This window comes from Ursus maritimus, unplaced genomic scaffold, assembly GCF_017311325.1.
Source record: "Ursus maritimus isolate PB19 unplaced genomic scaffold, ASM1731132v1 scaffold_19, whole genome shotgun sequence".
Classification (NCBI taxonomy): domain Eukaryota; kingdom Metazoa; phylum Chordata; class Mammalia; order Carnivora; family Ursidae; genus Ursus; species Ursus maritimus.
The window spans coordinates 45264256-45281297 of record NW_024424341.1 but is presented as its reverse complement, the minus strand read 5'-3'; the positions used below and the strand labels follow the sequence as shown (position 1 = coordinate 45281297).

Genomic DNA, 17042 nt, shown 5'->3' with positions numbered 1-17042 from the left:
GTTTTCTTGCTGGACAGGCCTATCTGGGGAAAGAGGAAATAATGGCTGCCACGAGGAGCTTGGCAGGAGCCGGGGCAGGCGCAGGGGCTGGGGCAGGGGCAGGGGTAGGGGTAGGGGCCGGGGTAGGAGCAGGGGCAGGGGCTGGGCCTGGGGCACAGGTAGGGGTAGGGGCTGGGGTAGGAGCAGGGGCAGGGGCAGAGGCAGGGCAGAAAAGAGGGGTTGTGGGGACAGAAGACGGGCCTGGGGCTGCAGCCGGTGACTCCTCTTGCTCTGGCCCCCATCCCTGCCCCAGCCTCTAGTTCTCTCCTCCCCATACCCTGCTCCAAGCAGCCTGAGGAGCCAGCTGGGTCACTACCCTGGCCCAGCCTGAGGTCTGCAGAGTCTGGGCAGGGCGGGCAGGCTCTGAGCTGCCTTTGAGAGACACACCTGGGAACCCGGGCCTCCTGCCACCTGGCTCCCTACATCTCGTTTCCGCAAACACCCCCAGGCCCTGCGAGTCCTGAGTGATAGCCATTGCAGAGCCGGGCTGCTTTAAATCTCACTCCCTGGTCAGGTGACCCTACGCACCGGTTTTCAGCTTTCGGAGCCTCAGTTTCCCCATCTGTAAGATGGTAATGACAGCAGGCAGCGCCTCCCTCATTTAGTCACCAGGGCCATTCATGTCAAGTCCAAGTCTGTGTCGAGTGAGTGATTCCTGAGGCTCCTGGCCAGATCTGCGTTGTCACCCACTCCCCTGCACTTGGCGGCTCCTTCTCTTCTCCCAGCCGGGCGGGGGCGGGGCTCGATGCCAGCCTCTCTGCCCCAGGGTGAGCTGTGTACCCTGGGCAGAAGCGGAGTCGGAGAGGATGGGGGCCAGGGGCACCAGTCTGGCACCAGCCGGCCCCGCTAAAGCTGGACCCTCCCCCCCACCCCTCCCCCTTCAGGCAGCTGGCTGACATGTGGGAGGTGACCCTGAGCCTGCTCATCCTCCTGGCAGGTGAGTGCCCCCCTGGACCCTCCACTGAGCGGTGGCCCAGCCCCACATGTGTGTGTCTTTCCCGTGCTTCCCCTCTGGGGCGGTGACCACCCAGACGCCATCTCCTTGAGGGTCAGAAGTGGCGCACTGGTGGTTTCAAGGTGCACGCAGAACGGGACCCCTTGCGGCAGCGGCTCGCACAGCTAGTCACCCCCTTGAGGTCTTCTTGGTGAGAAGGCTCAGCCCCGGGTGCTGTGTCTTCAACACCTCCCTAGCACTTTATTATGAGACGTAACTGGGAGCTTTGCCGATGCAGCAGTTACGTAAGTCCTTTGGGCCTCAGTTTCCCCAGCTGTAAAAATACGGACAGTACTGGTAAGTGCTTAGTAGTCACTGTGAGGATTACACAAGTTAGTATTTGAAAAGCGGTGAGAATGGGGCCTGGTACAGAGTAAGCACTCTGTGTTTGTGCTTTAAATATGATTAAAACTTATGAATCGCCCTTTAACCAACAACAGAGCTTAGGCCCAGAGCTCAGGTGGCCCACTGCTTCTGGCCAGAATGTAATCCTAGTCCTTTGCTTTTATTGTATTTTTTGATCCCTTACACCAGGCAAGCCCGGCATTCCATTCAGGGTAGTGAGACAGAGCTGCGTTTTCAAAGAAAGTGTATTAAGTTTATAATTAGTAATTTGCTCTAAAAGGAAGCGGCGAGCAAACACCAGAACGGGTGGGGTGTGGACGGGGCTCTGCGAATGACTGGGAACTGGACCATCTGTCATCTTGACGAGAATGTTGCTTGGTTTCTGCAGGAGGGAGGATTAGCCTGGTGTCTGGAAACATCAGGCCAAAGGGTGGCCCCCAGCCACCCAGATTAAAACCTGTTCCGGGAGGCAAAATGAGGGCCTATGGGGCTCACAGGTGTGGGGTGGCGGGGGTGGGGGGGAGTCCACACCTCCAGGCTTGGCACCGGATGGATCCCTGTGCCCTCAGGAGGCGGGGACCTGTCCATCGGGGCCCCTAAGGGTCTGTGGCCCTGTCTGCCAGCTTTGCCGAGGCCAGCACGCCAACCCCTCTCCTTTTCGCTTCTCCCAGCAGGCCTGCCTGCCTTGGACGCCAACGACCCAGAAGGTGAGTCAGTCTCCTCCACCAGGCTCACCCCCAAATTCTCCCCCAGAACCCTTGCCTCCTGGCTGTTGTCCTGGATTCACGTTCTTTTTTTTCTTTCCTTGCAGATAAAAACAGCCCTTTCTACTATGGTGAGAGCTTGTGCCCCTCTCATGGCCGTCCCCCACCTACACCCCCTCCCACCATTTTGTGTCAGGGGTCCCACACAGCTTGGGTGGGGGTCCGATGTGCGCGAAACAGGGGCCAGGATAGGAAGGGGCAAGGAGGGGGAGACACTGAACAGTCATCACAGCCGAATGAAGGAACAAGCCACGCCGGTCTGGTTCCTGGGAAGCTTCTCTTCCGGCACGACAGGCGCACACGGGAAGCCAGGACAGTTCACAAAAAGCCGTTGTTACGGTTCAAATCAACTGCTGGGAGGAGGCTCACTTTGCAAAAACTGCTTGGAGGAGGGGAGCTATTGGGTGGCCTCCCTGCTGTTGCTCACACACAGCAGACACACTCCAACCCCCGGACCTTTGTACCTTCCAATCCCTCTGCCACGGCCCTTGCACCCACTCGGGGCTCTGCTCAGAGAGGCCCTCCCTGACCAGTCTCCCTAAAAGAGCTGCCCTCTGACTTTTTGTTCCCTGGCTCTGCTTATTTGTCTTGCATGCTTATCTCCACCTGACCTTTCATTAAATCTCTTATCGCTTGTGTGTGAAGGAGAATGTGAGCACAGGAGGCCTGGGGGCTGTCTGTTCTCTCCGTTCTGTAGCCCCAGCTCCCCGCCCGTCGTCAGGTGCCCCGGTACCTACCTGTTGAATAGATGGGGGTTTGGACGGGGAGGACGCAGGCAGGCATTGATGGCCTTGTCTGGCTTTCTCCTAGACTGGCACAGACTCCGGATCGGCGGGCTCATCTGCGCCGCCGTTCTGTGCACCGTCGGCATCATCGTCCTCATGAGTGAGTGGGGATACTGGTGGCTGAGCTGGCAGCGCAGGGCTGTGGGTCCCTCCCCCAACCATCCTTTCTCCCCCAACAGGTGGGAAATGCAAATGCAAGTTCAGCCAGAAGCCCAGGTAAGAGGGGTTCCGAGTGTGCTCCACACTGAGCAGACACCTTCCACGGTGAAAGAGCTAAATCTCGCAGAAAGAGGCCTCCCCGCTCTGCCCTGGAGAATTCCTGCCACTGAGATTTCCCAGGTTTCTTCTTTAGAGCCGATAATCTTCAGAGGGCCTCAAATCCTGAAGAGCTTTGGTCCCATTCCAGGAAAAATAGCCGGGAAGCTATGTCAGGGCAAGCTGAGAATCTCCTAGCCTTGAGGGAGAGGACAAGGAGGTTGGATACACAACTCACCACTTTTCTTTCCCTAGCCACCATCCAGGGGATGCCCCACCTCTCATCACTCCAGGTAAGCCAGGAATAGAATGGGGAGGCAGGGAACACGAGACATGAGGGCTGGGTGCGTGTGAGTGTGTATGCCTGTGTGTGCACGTGCCTTGGGGAGAAAACTCCATCTGCTCTCACACGCTGACCCATCATCTCTCCCAGGCTCCGCCCAGAACTGTTGAGGATGGATCAGCCGAAAGAATACAGAGGTCCCTTCTCTCCCTCCAAGTCCCGGCTCTGCACAGGAGCCTGGACTCAAGGATGGAATTCTCCCTCCTCTTCTCAGACCACCTTGCCACGGCCTCACCTTACCTCTCACCGGAGGAGTCTTTTTTATTCAATTTTTATTCTAAAAATTGATCTTGCCTCCTTATTCTTATTCTAAAAATTGATTAGCCCAAGTAGCCTCAGGACTCCCTCTGTGGACACTGGGGTGGGCTTTGAGGACAAGAAGGCAGATACACTCTGGCAGCTGGGACAGAACCTGGCAGCTGAATCTCTTCGTTGGGAAAGCCCAAGGCCTGCTGGGTGGCATGAGGTCTGCCCTCCGCCTCCAAGGCTAGGGGAACCACCACAAGTGCAATTTAAAATTTTCTAGTAGCCAAATGCCTGACACTTTGGGGAGTGAAAGAGAGCTCTAACCAGACACTGAGACCATCCCAGGAAAACAAGGAGGTGGATCTTCCTACCATAATATGAGTAGTCAGATAGGTTACGATTTTAATAGTAAGACCCCATGACCCTCCCACTCACCCGAGACTCCACTTTATTATAAGAAACCCTTCCTAATACCCAACTGTCCCTGTGAGACCTTTAAATCATTCCCCACAACCCTCCTAATAATATATAGTGGCCACACGGTGTGAGAACCTCCAAGGAAACTCAAACTCCCTTGAGACTTCCCAATACCCAGTAAGATCTCCAAAATGCCCCCAAGGGCCACCCCATAAAATGCCTAATACTCCTTAGAACACCCAAAACTATTTCCTACAATGCCCTGAGACATGATCCCAAGAAGAGACCCACAATAAACCAGTGACTTGTCCCCTAATAATGCCTTATATCCCTCAAACATCCCATGAGCCCCCCCCCCCCATGAGCCCACACTCACAGGGCAAGCGAAAGCGTACCAGGGCAGCCAAAATGCACCCCCAGGACACCCACCCCCCCCCCATAATACTGCTCCTGGGACACCACTCCTCCCCCCATGTCACTCACAAAACACCCTCTCCCAAATATCCCACAACAAGGAGCGGGGCAGGTGCACAGCGCGTTTATTGAGCTCATACACTTTCTGTCCTCGCCCCTGCCCCTCATGCGAGACGGGTAGCCGGACCTCCCCGCAACAACTCCTGCTTTCCCACCTATTTCCCGCGCATGCGCAAGAGGGCCAAAACGCTGGGCTTCCGCCTCGGCATCAGGCATGCGCACATGCAGCAGATGAAGTTAGCAAGCCCGGCAGGGAAACCGGCCCAGAGACTGATGATGTCATGAGGCGGGCCCTAAAAGCGATTGGCCGGACTGAGTTTAGAGGGAAAGAAAAGCTATCTCTTCCTCAGGAGTTTCAGAGGGAGCGGAAGGGGTGGGAGTGGGTTGATGGGGGCCCTTCCAGACCTCATGGAGCTCTGCACGTTACCCCCACCATGACTTCTGTATCCCGGCTCCTTGCAGTGCCCAGCCCGAGCCCCCAAGTCATCCTTAGTCGGGGCATGTGTCCCCAGCCGAGATGTTGCTTAAGGCTGCAAGGACAGCTCTTGCCTTGAACTTGGCCTGTGGTCAGTACCTCACAGGTACCATCAGCCCCAGTAGGGCCAGGAGACCAGTCAAGTGGGTGTCCAGAAGGCTGGGACTCCCCGTGCCAATGCCCCTTTCCCTCCAAGCCACGGCCAAGGTCCCGTGGGGTCTCAGGCACTGAGGTCTAACTCGTGATGCTGGTAGATCTGTGTGGGGCCCTTGAAGCAAGCAGCAAAGAGGAAGCGTCTGCCGGCCATGATGATGTGAGCAAAGGCGCGAGGGGCCACCAAGGCTGGGGGCCCCAATTCCTGCAGTGGCTCCAGGAGCCCCTTGTCAGGCTCAAGGCGGAAGACCTGGCTGAAGGCGAAGTCGCTGCCCAGGATGGCCAGCTGGTCCCTGGCGATGAGCAGTGGCTGGAAGACGTGGGCACCACGTGAGGGAAGTTGCTGCAGCAGGCGGAACATGGAGCCGTCCCAGCGCATGACCTGTGAAGTGTGGTGACTAGTTAGGGCCTGGGGTCCAGGAGGGCCAGGCCTGCCAGCAGTCTTCTAGGCTTCAGAGCACCTGGAACAGCTTGGAGACAGGCCTGTAGGCCCCCAAACTCCTGCAGCTTTCTTACCATCATACCTGTCACCGCCCAGCTGCTCAGGCCACAGACTTGAAGTCATTCTTGGCCTCTCTCTCTCCCTCAGACCCCACATAGAATCAGTTTTACCTGCGATGGTATCTGTTTCTCCCATGTCCTCTGGCCATACTCTGCCCAGCCACAGTCACCTCTCTCCGTGACGGCAGACTCTTCCCTGGGCTCCCCACTCCCATCCCTGCACCCACAGTCTGTTCCCCACACACATGTCCCGCGAACACCTGAGTCAGACCACTGCTTTCTAGGCTCAGAGTGCCCCTCTTGGCCATTCCTCACCCCAGAATGAGAATGCTGGAGGGGGTGGGCCGTCTGCCTTGGGGGTCCAGAGTGTGGTGGCTGTGGTCAAATGTAAGTCTTAGAGTGTGTCAGAGTTACAGAGCCAGAGTGTGGGGCCAGTGTCAGTGTTGGGGGATAGGAAATGGCCTATGGTCAGCTAGCCTTGAGGAGTCACAGTGGTCTTGGAGCCAGTGTGGGGGTGGCCAGAGTTCAAAGATCAGTACGTTAGGCAGGGTCAAAGTTCAAAGGTCAACCTGTGAGGTCAGGTCAGAGTTTAGAGGCCCGCGTGCAAGGTGGGGTCAGCTCCCTGAGGGCGAGTCCACTGCAGGTCAGGTCTGGCTTGTGGCCTCTGCCGCCTGCCCCACCTGACTGGTCCCAGCCTCACCATGGAGTCCCCGATGTAGCGTGTCAGGCACAGGAACACATCCCCACCAGCCTGGAAGTGGCGTGTGGCGTAGACGTCCTCGGCCTCCGGGATGTCTGTGCGCCTCTCGAAGCGGCCCCCGAGCCAGTGGAAGAGCACAGGCCGCTGGGAGGCGGAGGCCAGCAGCAGGTGGGGCCGGCCGTCCAGCTCCAGGGCCTCGGCGTCCGTGTCCCGGTGCCAGGCGTGCAGGCTCTGGCGAGGGTAAAAGCCGGGCCCGTCCTGGCACAACAGCGTGGTGCTGCCCGCCTTGGAGGCGTCGGCCACCACGAAGCAGGGCTGCCCGTCCAGCCACAGGAGCTCAGCGTCATTGGGCCGCAGCAGCCGCCGTGGGGCCAGGGCCTGCATGGGGGCCAGGCGCAGGCCGGGGCTGGGCCGGGCCCACAGCTGCGAGCCCCCCCACAGGCGGGCGGCCAGCACGAAGAGGCGCAGGCCCAGCACCAGCGGCTTGCAGGACACCACCGACGGCGCTGCGGGGGGCGGGGAGCGGGACGGCGGGTCAGGCCTGGCACGCGGGCTCTTGGGTGGGCAGGAGGATGGAAAGTGGGGGGGGCGGGGGGCTCACCCGACAGCTCTTCCTCAGGCCGGAAGCGCTGCAGGCTGTAGTCCCAGGTGAGAATCAGGCAGCGGCCCGCGAAGGGCTGCGCCAGGACGATGTGCGGCTCCCCCTGGTAGGAGAAAGACTCCACGCCCAGCGCCGACTCCCCGACCGTCTGGAACCAGGACAGCTCTGGGGGTGGCAGGAGAGAGTCAGGCGGGCACGGGCGACCCCACGGGCCCTCATCGCTGAGCCTCGGTTTGCACAGCTCCGAAATGAGGACCATCGTGGTGTGCACCTCAGAGGGACAGAGTGGCATCTTTTCATCTACATGTGAAGTAAGTCACAACAACGCGGGAATACTCGATTTTCTAAGCTGCACAACATCATCAAATCATTGCTCAGAAACAAGCTCTTTCTTAAATTCATTTAAGTCCCCACAAGATCCCTGTGAGGAACGTTCCATTCTATCCATTCTGTGGATGGGGAGGCTAAGGCCGAGAGGCACAGGCAGCAGCTGTCCAGCACCATCCATCCTTCCCACCTTCCGTGAAAGAAGATGAGCACGGAGCTGCCCAGCCACGTGATCCCAGCGCTCCCCCAACACGTCCCTCCTGAAATTAGGTGTGGCCTTGTCCAGGCCAAGTTCCCCGTGGAGAAAGAGCGAAGTGCTGGGGTAGTGCTTGCCTCGCTTATTTGACAACCGCTCGTCCTGCACCTGGTCTCCTTTCCCTCCTCCCCCTGACCTGGCAGATGGCTGTGCCACGACTCTGTTTCAACTGTGAAACCAGGACAACACCCAGGGGCGGCCCCACCGCCTGCTCACCTCAGACCCTTCTGTCTTCTCTAATTCCTGGTATTTTGAGCCTCTTGGTTACAGCAACCTAGCTTTTATGGGAACGATGCATCAAGGTTGCCCAGCGTGCAGGTAGAGGCCGGGTGTAGACTCCAGGTTATAATACTTCACTCTACGTGCCAGGCCCTGTTTCCAGGCACCAAGGTTGAAGCAACGAACCGAGCCACCAAGGATGCCCACCCAAAGGTGGATCTTTGAAAAATGGCCATCATGTCATCACCCCGTGCTCAAAACCCTCCATGGCTTCCCAAAGCCCTTGGGGTAAAATCCACTCTGCTCCCTGTGGCTTTCAAAGTCCTACACAGTGAGGCCCCTGCTGCCTTCGACCTCACCTGTGTCCTTCCCTTCACTCACTCCCTCAAGACGTCACCTGCCTTTGACCAACAAGCAGGACAGACTCTCTGCTGCCTCAGGACCCTTGCACATGCTGTCCCCTCTCTCCAGAGAGCTCTTCCCTCCGTACCTCACAGAGCTATATCTGGGCATAAAGGCACCTCTTCAGAGAAGCTTTCTCCAATGCCCCATGGGAGGTAGGCCTGCCCACAACCTTAATCTCCCTCATCGCTCCCTGTGTTTAAACATGTAGCATACGTTTGTTTCTGCAACATTTTATTTAAGGTTTACGGCCTCACCCACCAGGGCTCTGAGGGCAGGGCCCACGACTGTCTGGGTCACCACAGTGTGCCCACTGCCTCTCATGGGGCCGGACACAGAGTGGCCCTCAGTGACTCTTTGTGGGATAGCTGAATAAAGAGTGACCCTTAAGTTAAATTCTCTGGTTCTATGAGTCCCACAAACCAAAACACGACTTACACTTAGATGCTGGTAAGAATTGATTATTACGTTAATAGCCTTCAGATTTGAACTCAAATACCCAGTCCTTCAGGAAGCCCTCCCTGGCCCTTCCGCTGCGCCTGGCCCTCGCTCTGGCTCATGGCGCCTGCAGCTCGGTGGGCTTCCCCCACCCCAGGCCTGACCACTCCGGGCTCTCACCCTCCACTTTCCCCTGTGCCATGGGCTCTGGGAGGGCAAGAGCCAGGGCCGTCCTTGTCACCGCTGTGCCCCTTGCACTGCTCAGGACCCATAAAGGTACCAAAGCGTATTTATGGAAAAGCAATGTGATCATAGCAAGTATTTTTAAATGGTCATTTTTATATTAGTAACAGCCACCAGAGCGCACACTGATGAGGGCCTCCCACCCAAGGCTCTGCACCAGATGCCAGCGTGGATGGATCACTGAATTCTCGCTGCAATCCTACGGCACGGTTTATTACCTCCATTTTACAGATGAGGAAACTGAGGCTCAGGGAGCTGACGCTCATGCTCAGGGACTCACAAGCTGGGAAACAGCAGAGCAGGGAGCGAGGTGAGCCCTTCAGCCCTGAGAGCCATTCCCCTGATATCCCACCTTCTTCTGGAACCCCTGCTGCCCTTCCCACCCTGCCGGGAAAGCCCCCACCTATGGCTCTGCACTTGAACGTCTTGGGGTCGAGGTGGTGGAGCTGCATGTGGGCCAGAGCGGCGGGGCCGGCACAGGCCCCGGTCCCCACGCTGGCATTCACGGTGGCCATCCACTGCAGCAGCCAGAGGACGCGGCAGTCGCACTGGAACGGGTTCCCGCGCAGGTCCCTGGGGCAAGAGGCCGGGGAGGGGCTGCGACCTGGCTTCCACCCCCCTGGAGGCCGCGTTCCCGCCCCCTCCCCAGGCAAGGGCTCGGGGTGGGGCCCCCGAAGGTGGTGTGAAAAATACGGAGGAACCACTACAACCCTGCTTCTCTGTGTCAAACAGAAGTGGGCACAGCACTCCCCTTCCCTCTCAAACACCCCCCAACTCCCCTGACCCACCCAGCCCCCTTGAGCCTCACACATGAGTTAGGGTCTCCAGGCCTCGGAACAGGAATCTGGGGAGAGTCTCAAGATGATTATTGGCCAGGCTCCTGGTAGAAGGAGAGAAGGAGGAAGAGTCGTCACCAGCGACCTGGATCCCCTGTGTCCCTGGGTGGTGGGATTTGGGGTGGGGGCGGGCTGATGGGCTGGAAGGGAGGGGTGAGGCACGCACAGGTGTGTGAGTGAGCGGAGTCCTCTGAGAGCGTTCTTGGAGATGGAGCCAATCTCATTGTCCTCAATGAAGCTGTGGAGGGAAGGTGGGGTGAGGGGGAGGCCCTCGGTTCCCTGCTGTGGTCCTGGAGGGTTTGGGAAGCTCACCCCATTTAAGCCATAGGCCTCTCGAAAGTGCTGAAGCCTCCCCAGAAACCTCTCCTCCCCAAGGTTCCAGACCATCATCCCAGGAGCCAAGAACCTCACCCTGCTGCCCGGCTAACCGTGAACACCGCCACCACAGGCTCACCGACAGCAGCCCTAGCTCCAATATCACCACCGAGACCTGCACCGTCATCCGCCACGACCGACACCCGTGCCTCCATCACCATCACCAAGCCCAGTGCCCATAACATGGCTGCGACTATCAACACCGTGCTGTGCCACCACCGCCACCGACCCCGTCATCGCCACCCACACCCATCCTCCACGCCAACGCCATCGCCACCAAGCCTCACCCCGCCATACTGAGAAACTTCATCAACAGCACAGCCTTCATGGCAACACCAACAGGACCGCCACCATCGTCACCAACACTGCCACCATCGTCAAAAGCATCAGCACTCGTACCAGCATTGGCAAAACCAACATCGCCAGGATCCCCCGCACTCCCTTCCTCACCCACCACCAGCACCACCGCTGCCACAGCTCCCATTCACCCCGACACCTCCATCATCACCACCAGACCCAGTACCAGCCGCCTTGCCCTGCCACCCACACCAGCATCCTACCCACAGCCACTGCCAACAGCAACACCAACACCCACAACAGTGCCAACACCAACACCAGCCCCTCGGACTTCACCATCAGTATCACCCCAGCACTGGCGCCATTGGGGCTGCCATTTTTATCAACGTCACCCCCACGTCATCATCCTCAATAATGCCACCGCTTCCCTGTGAGCCGCAGTGACAGGATCCCTATCAACACCGTGGTCACCGACCCTGGCACTACCATCCCCATCACCACCTCAGAGTTGTTTCCTGTTCATATGAAATATTTTCTTTTCTCTGGCTTCATTGTCCTCTCCCTGGGCTCCCCTAAGTCAGGTAGGGCCGGAAACAGTCTTGGGTTATCCAGGCCCTTTGTGGATCTTGAGGCACAGAGAGGGGAGGTGAGCAGGCTGAGGTCACAGAGCTGAGCAGGAGCTCTGACCCCACGCAGGACACCAGGCCTCTTGCCCCTCTAGGAGGGACCGTTGTCCAGACACTCCCCACCTGCCCGTGCCAATAAGCCCCTACCTCCCTCTACTCTTAGAGCCACAGATGGGTCCCTGCTTCCTCTCCCAGGCCCCCAGCCCCGCCACCATCCCCTGGCCTCACTCACAGGTACTGCAGGTGGGACAGGCCCGCAAATGCATCGTCCTCAATCACAGAGAAGGAGTTGGATGTGAAGAGGCTGGCAAGGGAGCAAGAAGGACGTTTTTCCAGAGTTGCTGCCTGCTCTCTGACATGTTAACATTGGCCCCCGCCCTCAACCCTCATGGGCGTATTTTCACACACACAGGTACATGCGATGCTTTCACAGACATGCGCAGACACTCATGGGTGCACGCACCCCCCACACACCTGTGCGAACACCCACCCACTCCCTCGAGCTAGTTGTCGGCTCAGCTGGGCCCCACTCACAGCAGGTGCAGTGTGGGCACCCTCAGGAAGCTGCCGGCCTTCAGCTGGGTGACTCCAGTCCTAACGAGTGAGCTGGGGGACGTGGGCAATGGTGGGTGAGGAGAAAATCACCCCAATGCTCCGGTCCCGCCCCAGAGCCGTCTCCTGTCTGAGGGACACTGGCATGCCACCCCAACCCTGGATGTCTTTCCTTTCCATCCTAGGGAAACAGGCATTTGCCCTGCTTCCTCGGCAAGGATCCTGGCAACATTCAGCTTCCTCCCCCACCCAAGGCCGTCGTCCTTCCCCCCCTCCCCCTGGGCCCCAAATGCTGCCCTGGGCTTTGGAGTCTCCCTTCGGCTCTTGTCCAAATCCCAGCAGCCCCCTTTGAGGCATCCCAACATCCTTTGCTGCCCACCTCCCAAGATCCTGAAGGGTCTCTGCTTCCTCGGGGACCCCAGCATCCTGCCCCCAGCCCCTGGGGTCCCAGGACTCCCATCCTCACCCGCAGGCGCCCGGAGGGCCTGACACTCACAGCGACAGCAGGGTTGGGGAGAAGCTCTCGGGCAGGTCGGGAGAGCCCTCACACAGGGCGCTATCCTTGGAGCAGGAGCAGCTCAGCGGACACTTTCCCTTTGGTGGTCTCCAGGCCACCCCCACGCCGGCTCCAGCCAGCAGCAGCAGCAGCACGCCCGCCCCTCCCATGCCCCCTCACCCCCGCCGAGGCTCCGGCTTCTCTCTGCCCACCCAGCTCAGTGGGCTGGGGCCACTACATCTGCCCCGCCAGGCGACCCTCCATTCCGCCAGCTGGCACACTCTGTCCCGGCTTCTCTCCTTTCTCCGTCCCTCAGCCTGTCTTTCTTCCTGTATCCCTTTGATGCCTGATTTTCTGTCTATTTCTCTTTCCTTTTCTGTCTCTCTCTCTCTTTTTGTATCTCTGACTCAGTGAGTTAGTCTGTTTCCTACTCTGTCTTTATTTCCGTCTGTCTCTCTATCTCTGTTTCTCTCTCTCTGTGTTTCTGTCTCTCAATCTCTGTCTGTCTGTTGGCCTCTGTGTGTGTGTGTGTGTGTGTGTGTGTGTGTGTGTGTGTGTCCCTCTGTCTGGTGTCTTTATTTCTCACCACCCTTTCCAGTTCCCTGTTCTTCCCCTCCTCCCACGCCCCTTCTCCTTGGAGGTTTGGGAAAGGGACTCACTGGGCACTGGGTGCGCCCGGCAATGCAGCCTAAGAAGGAGGAGGGGGTCAGAGGCCATAGGAAGAGCAGCCCTAAGGAAGGGACTGGATGGCCCCATGGGAGGGGAGGGGCCACGAAGGGCTGGAGCTGCCCTGACCACTCTCAGCCAGCCCCCTCCCCAGATTCCCCACTCCACCCCACTCGGAGTGTGAGGAGGATGTCACCAGGGTGGGGACTGGATGGCTCTGCAGGCGGAGCGGGTGGGAGGAGAGACCACTGGGTGTCTGGAGCCATCCTGGCCGCGCCCAGCCAGCCCCCCCTCCCCTGGCTCCCAGGAGGGTTATGATGTGCCGGGTCACCAAAGCTTAAAGGGGTCCAGCTGCTCCCTCTGGTGGCCACACTCGGCAGGGCAGCTGCCCGGCCCCAAACCCACAGCCTTTCTTGCCAGCCTGAAATTAACCCCTTGAGTGCCCACCACCCACTGAGAAAAATGATGGTGAGGATGCCACCCCCGTCCTCAGCGTGGGCTCTGCACTAAACCCTGTCCTAAAACTTTGTCTATTAGCTCACGCCGACCTCATCACAACCCTCTGAGGTTGATCTGACTATATGGCTATTTTACAGATGGAAACACTGAGGAGAGAGGTCAAGTTAATTTGAGATTTGGGTTACCAAATGGGGCACAGCCAGCACTCAAGCCCAGGCAGCTGGCTCCAGGGCCTCTCCACGTGACTTTGTGTTCTTTCTTGGGAGATCCGAACTCATGGATATTGGTTGTTTTCATTTGAAATAAGCTTTTAGTAATTTGGGTAGATTCTGTCTGCTAAATAAGAAAAATAAATAAGTGACACGTGTTTCCCAACCTGAAATAGCAGTAATAATGATCACTGAGCACTTCCTGTACGCTTGACTTAACATGAATTTATTCAGTTCTCACAACAACCCCACAACGTGGGTCATACTACTGATCCCCACTTTGCAGATGGGAACACTGAGGCACTAGGAGGTTAAATGATTCACTCCATGGCCCTGGACAGATCTAAACCTAACCACTCTCCTCCCAGCCCCGAGGAGAACACACAGCCTCTCTGGCTACGGCTGCACACACCCAGAAGACTTACCGGCGCCAGCTCAGCAGGGATCGCGGACTCAGTTTGGCATGGCTCAGGCAAGTCATCTGGCTTCCTGATCCTCAGTGTTCCCATCTGTCAAGTGGGGCGATCGGCGGCACACTTCCCAGGTGTGTAGAGCACTCCACGCGAAGACGGGGGCAGTGCAGGGTGGGCACCCCCCCATGGTAGGCAGGCTTGAGGGTGGATTCTGGACCCAAGTGCTTGTCCTGCACCCGAATGGCTCTGTGATTTGAGCAAGGCCTTTGGTCTTGGTTACTTCAGCTATAAGCGGAGGTGATAAACTTCTTCACAAAGCCTTTGAAAAGATAAAGAACTTAGTGCCAGGGACACAGAGGGGACCCAGACAGGCGTAAATCCATACTCACAGAGTGCCCAGCCAGCACGGTTCTCACTCAGGTTGACAAGGAAAATGACAATGATGACAGTGATGATAGCTAACCTTTTTTTTTTTTTTTTGTCACTTACTGTTTGCCAGGTTTTGTTCTAAATGCTTTCCACGGATCGTTTCAGGTAATCATCCCAGCTTCCCTCTGAGGTGACTATGAGTTTATCCCCATTTTACAGAAGGAGAAACTGAGCCTCATGCGTTTCTGTCATGAGCCCAACATCACCCAGGTAGCAAGTGGCTGAGCTGCGCCGCTCTGGAGTAGTGGGCCCTATGAGGGGGAGAAGCCAAGGATGGGCTGGAGCTGGCCAGGTGCCCCCAGCCCTGCGTGCCTTCCCCGCACCTCTCTCAGCCTTCCCCAGGGCTGCATAAACATCAGGGTTATCATTAACCAGAGACTGCTGGTGACCCTGGGGTGAAGGGCCGGGAGGCGCAGAGGCTCAGACGTACAGGGATGAGGGTGCATTTCGAAGCCCCTTGGGTCCTTTGGCGGGCCCTCTGTGTGTGTGTGTCAGGGCTATCTGTGCCCGTGCGTGAGTGGGAGCATGCCCACCTGCTCCTGACTCTGTCCTACAGAGTCTGAGCCCTTGTCTGACCCTTTCAGGGTGGGGCCGGTTTCTGTCCTTAACCCCCCGGGACCTCAGGAGAATGAGCTCCACCTTGCTAAACCTCGGTTTGCTCATCTCTGAAATGGAGTTAATAATAAGACACTGTTGGGTTCAGAGACCTCTGAGCCTAGCCCAGTGTTATACGTATGATCTCGGTGATTTCTCCATTTTATGGGACAGAAAGCTGAGGCACAGAGAGGTCACATGGGCTGTTCAAGGTCGCACAGCCAGGCGCGGCAGAGCTCAGACCGGAAGCCAGCTTTCTCTGTCACTAGAGCCTGTGAGTTGGGGCTGCGTGTGAGGACACCGTGTGTGGTGTTGTCCACAGAGTCCTACAGCCACGTGAGATCAGGAACGGGGAGGTTTGGGGTTAAACACATCAACACACATTTGGTGGTTCTCACAAGTGTGTAGGCCTCTCTGCCTGTGACTGAGCGGCCAGCTGTGAGCTGTCAGCCCGCGCATGAGGGTATGAACGCAGTTTGTGTGTGTCTGTTTTCATGCTTATGCGTAAGAGTAGCGGGTCTACGGCCGTGTCCTTGACAGAATTTCTGCCTCTCTTTGAGCCCACGTTGGTGTGTGTAGGCACCTGTGTGCGATGCACACGGCGTGTGGGCCTTCCCACCCCTGAAGCTGTGGAGGAGGGCTGGCGGCGCCCGGGCTTTAAGTGTATTTAAGTGTGGCGTGTGTACCGGGGTGTTTCTGTGCCACGTGTGTATGTCTTCACGAAGGTATGACCATTTGTAAGGGTGGACGCGTGTGTGGCTAGGTCTTTGTGTCCCTGTACGGCATCCATCTGAATGAGCTTGTGTGTGTGTGTTGTGTGCGTGCACAAACGTGTCTGCTGGTGTTTTGTGACTGGTGTAAGGAGGATGGGCTGTGCGGGTGTGCGTGTGTCTCTGGGTTTCCCCGTGGGTGTGCTGTTCTCCGTGTATCTGCCTCTGGGTTTGTATGTAGGAGCACAAATGTGTCTGTTCGGTTCTGTGCCTAGATAAACGGGGTCTTCAGGTTTCTGTGTGTGTGCGCGTGTGTGCCTGTGTGTGCGCGCGTGTGTGCAGTGTGCACTCCTGGGGGACCTCACAGTCAGCAGCAGACAACATACACACACACAGAAAGGCCCCCACAATAGCCCTGTGGTGCCGCCCAGGTCCCTGCAGAACACTGGGGTCAGGGGTCAGTGGGCTCCTAAGCACTCGGACGGGGTGCCCTTAGGCCCCGACTGGGCCCAATTCCCAGGGAGTCTCACAGGAAACCACGACACCCACCCTCCCACCGCAGGGCAGAAGCTCTCTGAGGTGGGCTCCGAGGCACGAGCGTGGGTGCGTGCCTGCGTGGGTACGTGCGTGCAAGCATGTGTGTGTCCCGGTGCCGTCCTCCCTGCCAAGGCGTCCCTTCTCCAGCCATCCCGACGCTGGCTGCCTCCTGTTCCTCCAGCTGAGCTGAGAGAGTTAACCTAGCGGGCCAGGGCGGTCTGGGCTGGGGGCCGCCCCCTGGCCCCCCTCCAGCCCCGGCTCCAGTTACAGCTGCTGGTTGGGGAGGGTGAGGGTGGGGTGGGGCTGGGAGGGGAGACCGCTGAGGGCGGCGCAGTCCAGCTCTGGGCCAGGGGGTCCAAAGTGCTCACCCCCGGCACGGCCGGACGTTTGGGGGCCTTCTTTCAGCAGGGGACAGCCTGATTGGGGTGAGCGTCCCCTGCCCTCCCCTCCAGGCCTCACCCCTTGTCTGGCTGGGCCACCTATTTTGGGAGCAGGAGTGGCCAGCCCGTGGCTTCCCAGGCAGGCCAGACCCAAGAGGAAGGGAGTGTGGGTGGGACGGTGGGGTTCCCCAGGAGTGGGCGTGTGGGTGCAACGCCTCCCTCCCCTGCTGCTGCGTGTGCACCCTGGCTGGGGTGGGTTCCGGACACTCGTGTGTAGGTTGGGTTGCGTCACAATTTGGGGGCACTGGAGGCTCAGATGAAGAGTATCGTTTTAGTGACTGTCTCCACCCCACGTCATGCTCCCACCAGGAGTCTGGGGAATGGGTGTTGTCTCCATTCCAGCCCCACTGCCTGTGTTTGAGTGTGTGCGTCTGTGTGTGTGTGTGTCCCTGCCCCTGGCATCTGTCTTCTGTCTCTCAGCCCCAC

The 17042-nt window shown here is 58.2% G+C and overlaps 2 protein-coding genes and 1 long non-coding RNA gene across 3 annotated transcripts in view; 2 read left to right on the top strand and 1 right to left on the bottom strand.

Moving 5' to 3' along the window:
• The window catches only part of FXYD3 (FXYD domain containing ion transport regulator 3), a 5296-nt gene extending 1916 nt beyond the window's left edge, over positions 1-3380 (top strand). Inside the window, exons 2-5 of the mRNA XM_040632910.1 lie at positions 924-976; positions 2053-2085; positions 2190-2213; positions 2953-3380. Of these exons, the coding sequence (XP_040488844.1) occupies positions 937-976; positions 2053-2085; positions 2190-2213; positions 2953-3380 (525 nt within the window). The 5' untranslated portion in view covers positions 924-936. The remainder of the gene's footprint in view (positions 1-923; positions 977-2052; positions 2086-2189; positions 2214-2952) is intronic.
• A 1330-nt stretch (positions 3381-4710) lies between these two features.
• LGI4 (leucine rich repeat LGI family member 4) lies at positions 4711-12329 on the bottom strand. Its single transcript, XM_040632810.1, has 9 exons — positions 12160-12329; positions 11646-11717; positions 11344-11415; positions 9980-10051; positions 9786-9857; positions 9381-9550; positions 7093-7257; positions 6492-6997; positions 4711-5672 (listed from the first exon to the last, which is right to left on the bottom strand). The coding sequence occupies exons 1-9, from the start codon at positions 12327-12329 to the stop codon at positions 5358-5360; spliced, it is 1614 nt and encodes a 537-aa protein (XP_040488744.1). The 3' UTR covers positions 4711-5357.
• Positions 7892-10794, top strand: LOC121103331. The gene is made up of 3 exons (XR_005835498.1): positions 7892-8451; positions 9209-9287; positions 10189-10794. It is a non-coding gene; the product is annotated as an uncharacterized LOC121103331 (long non-coding RNA).
• Positions 12330-17042: the final 4713 nt, after the last annotated feature.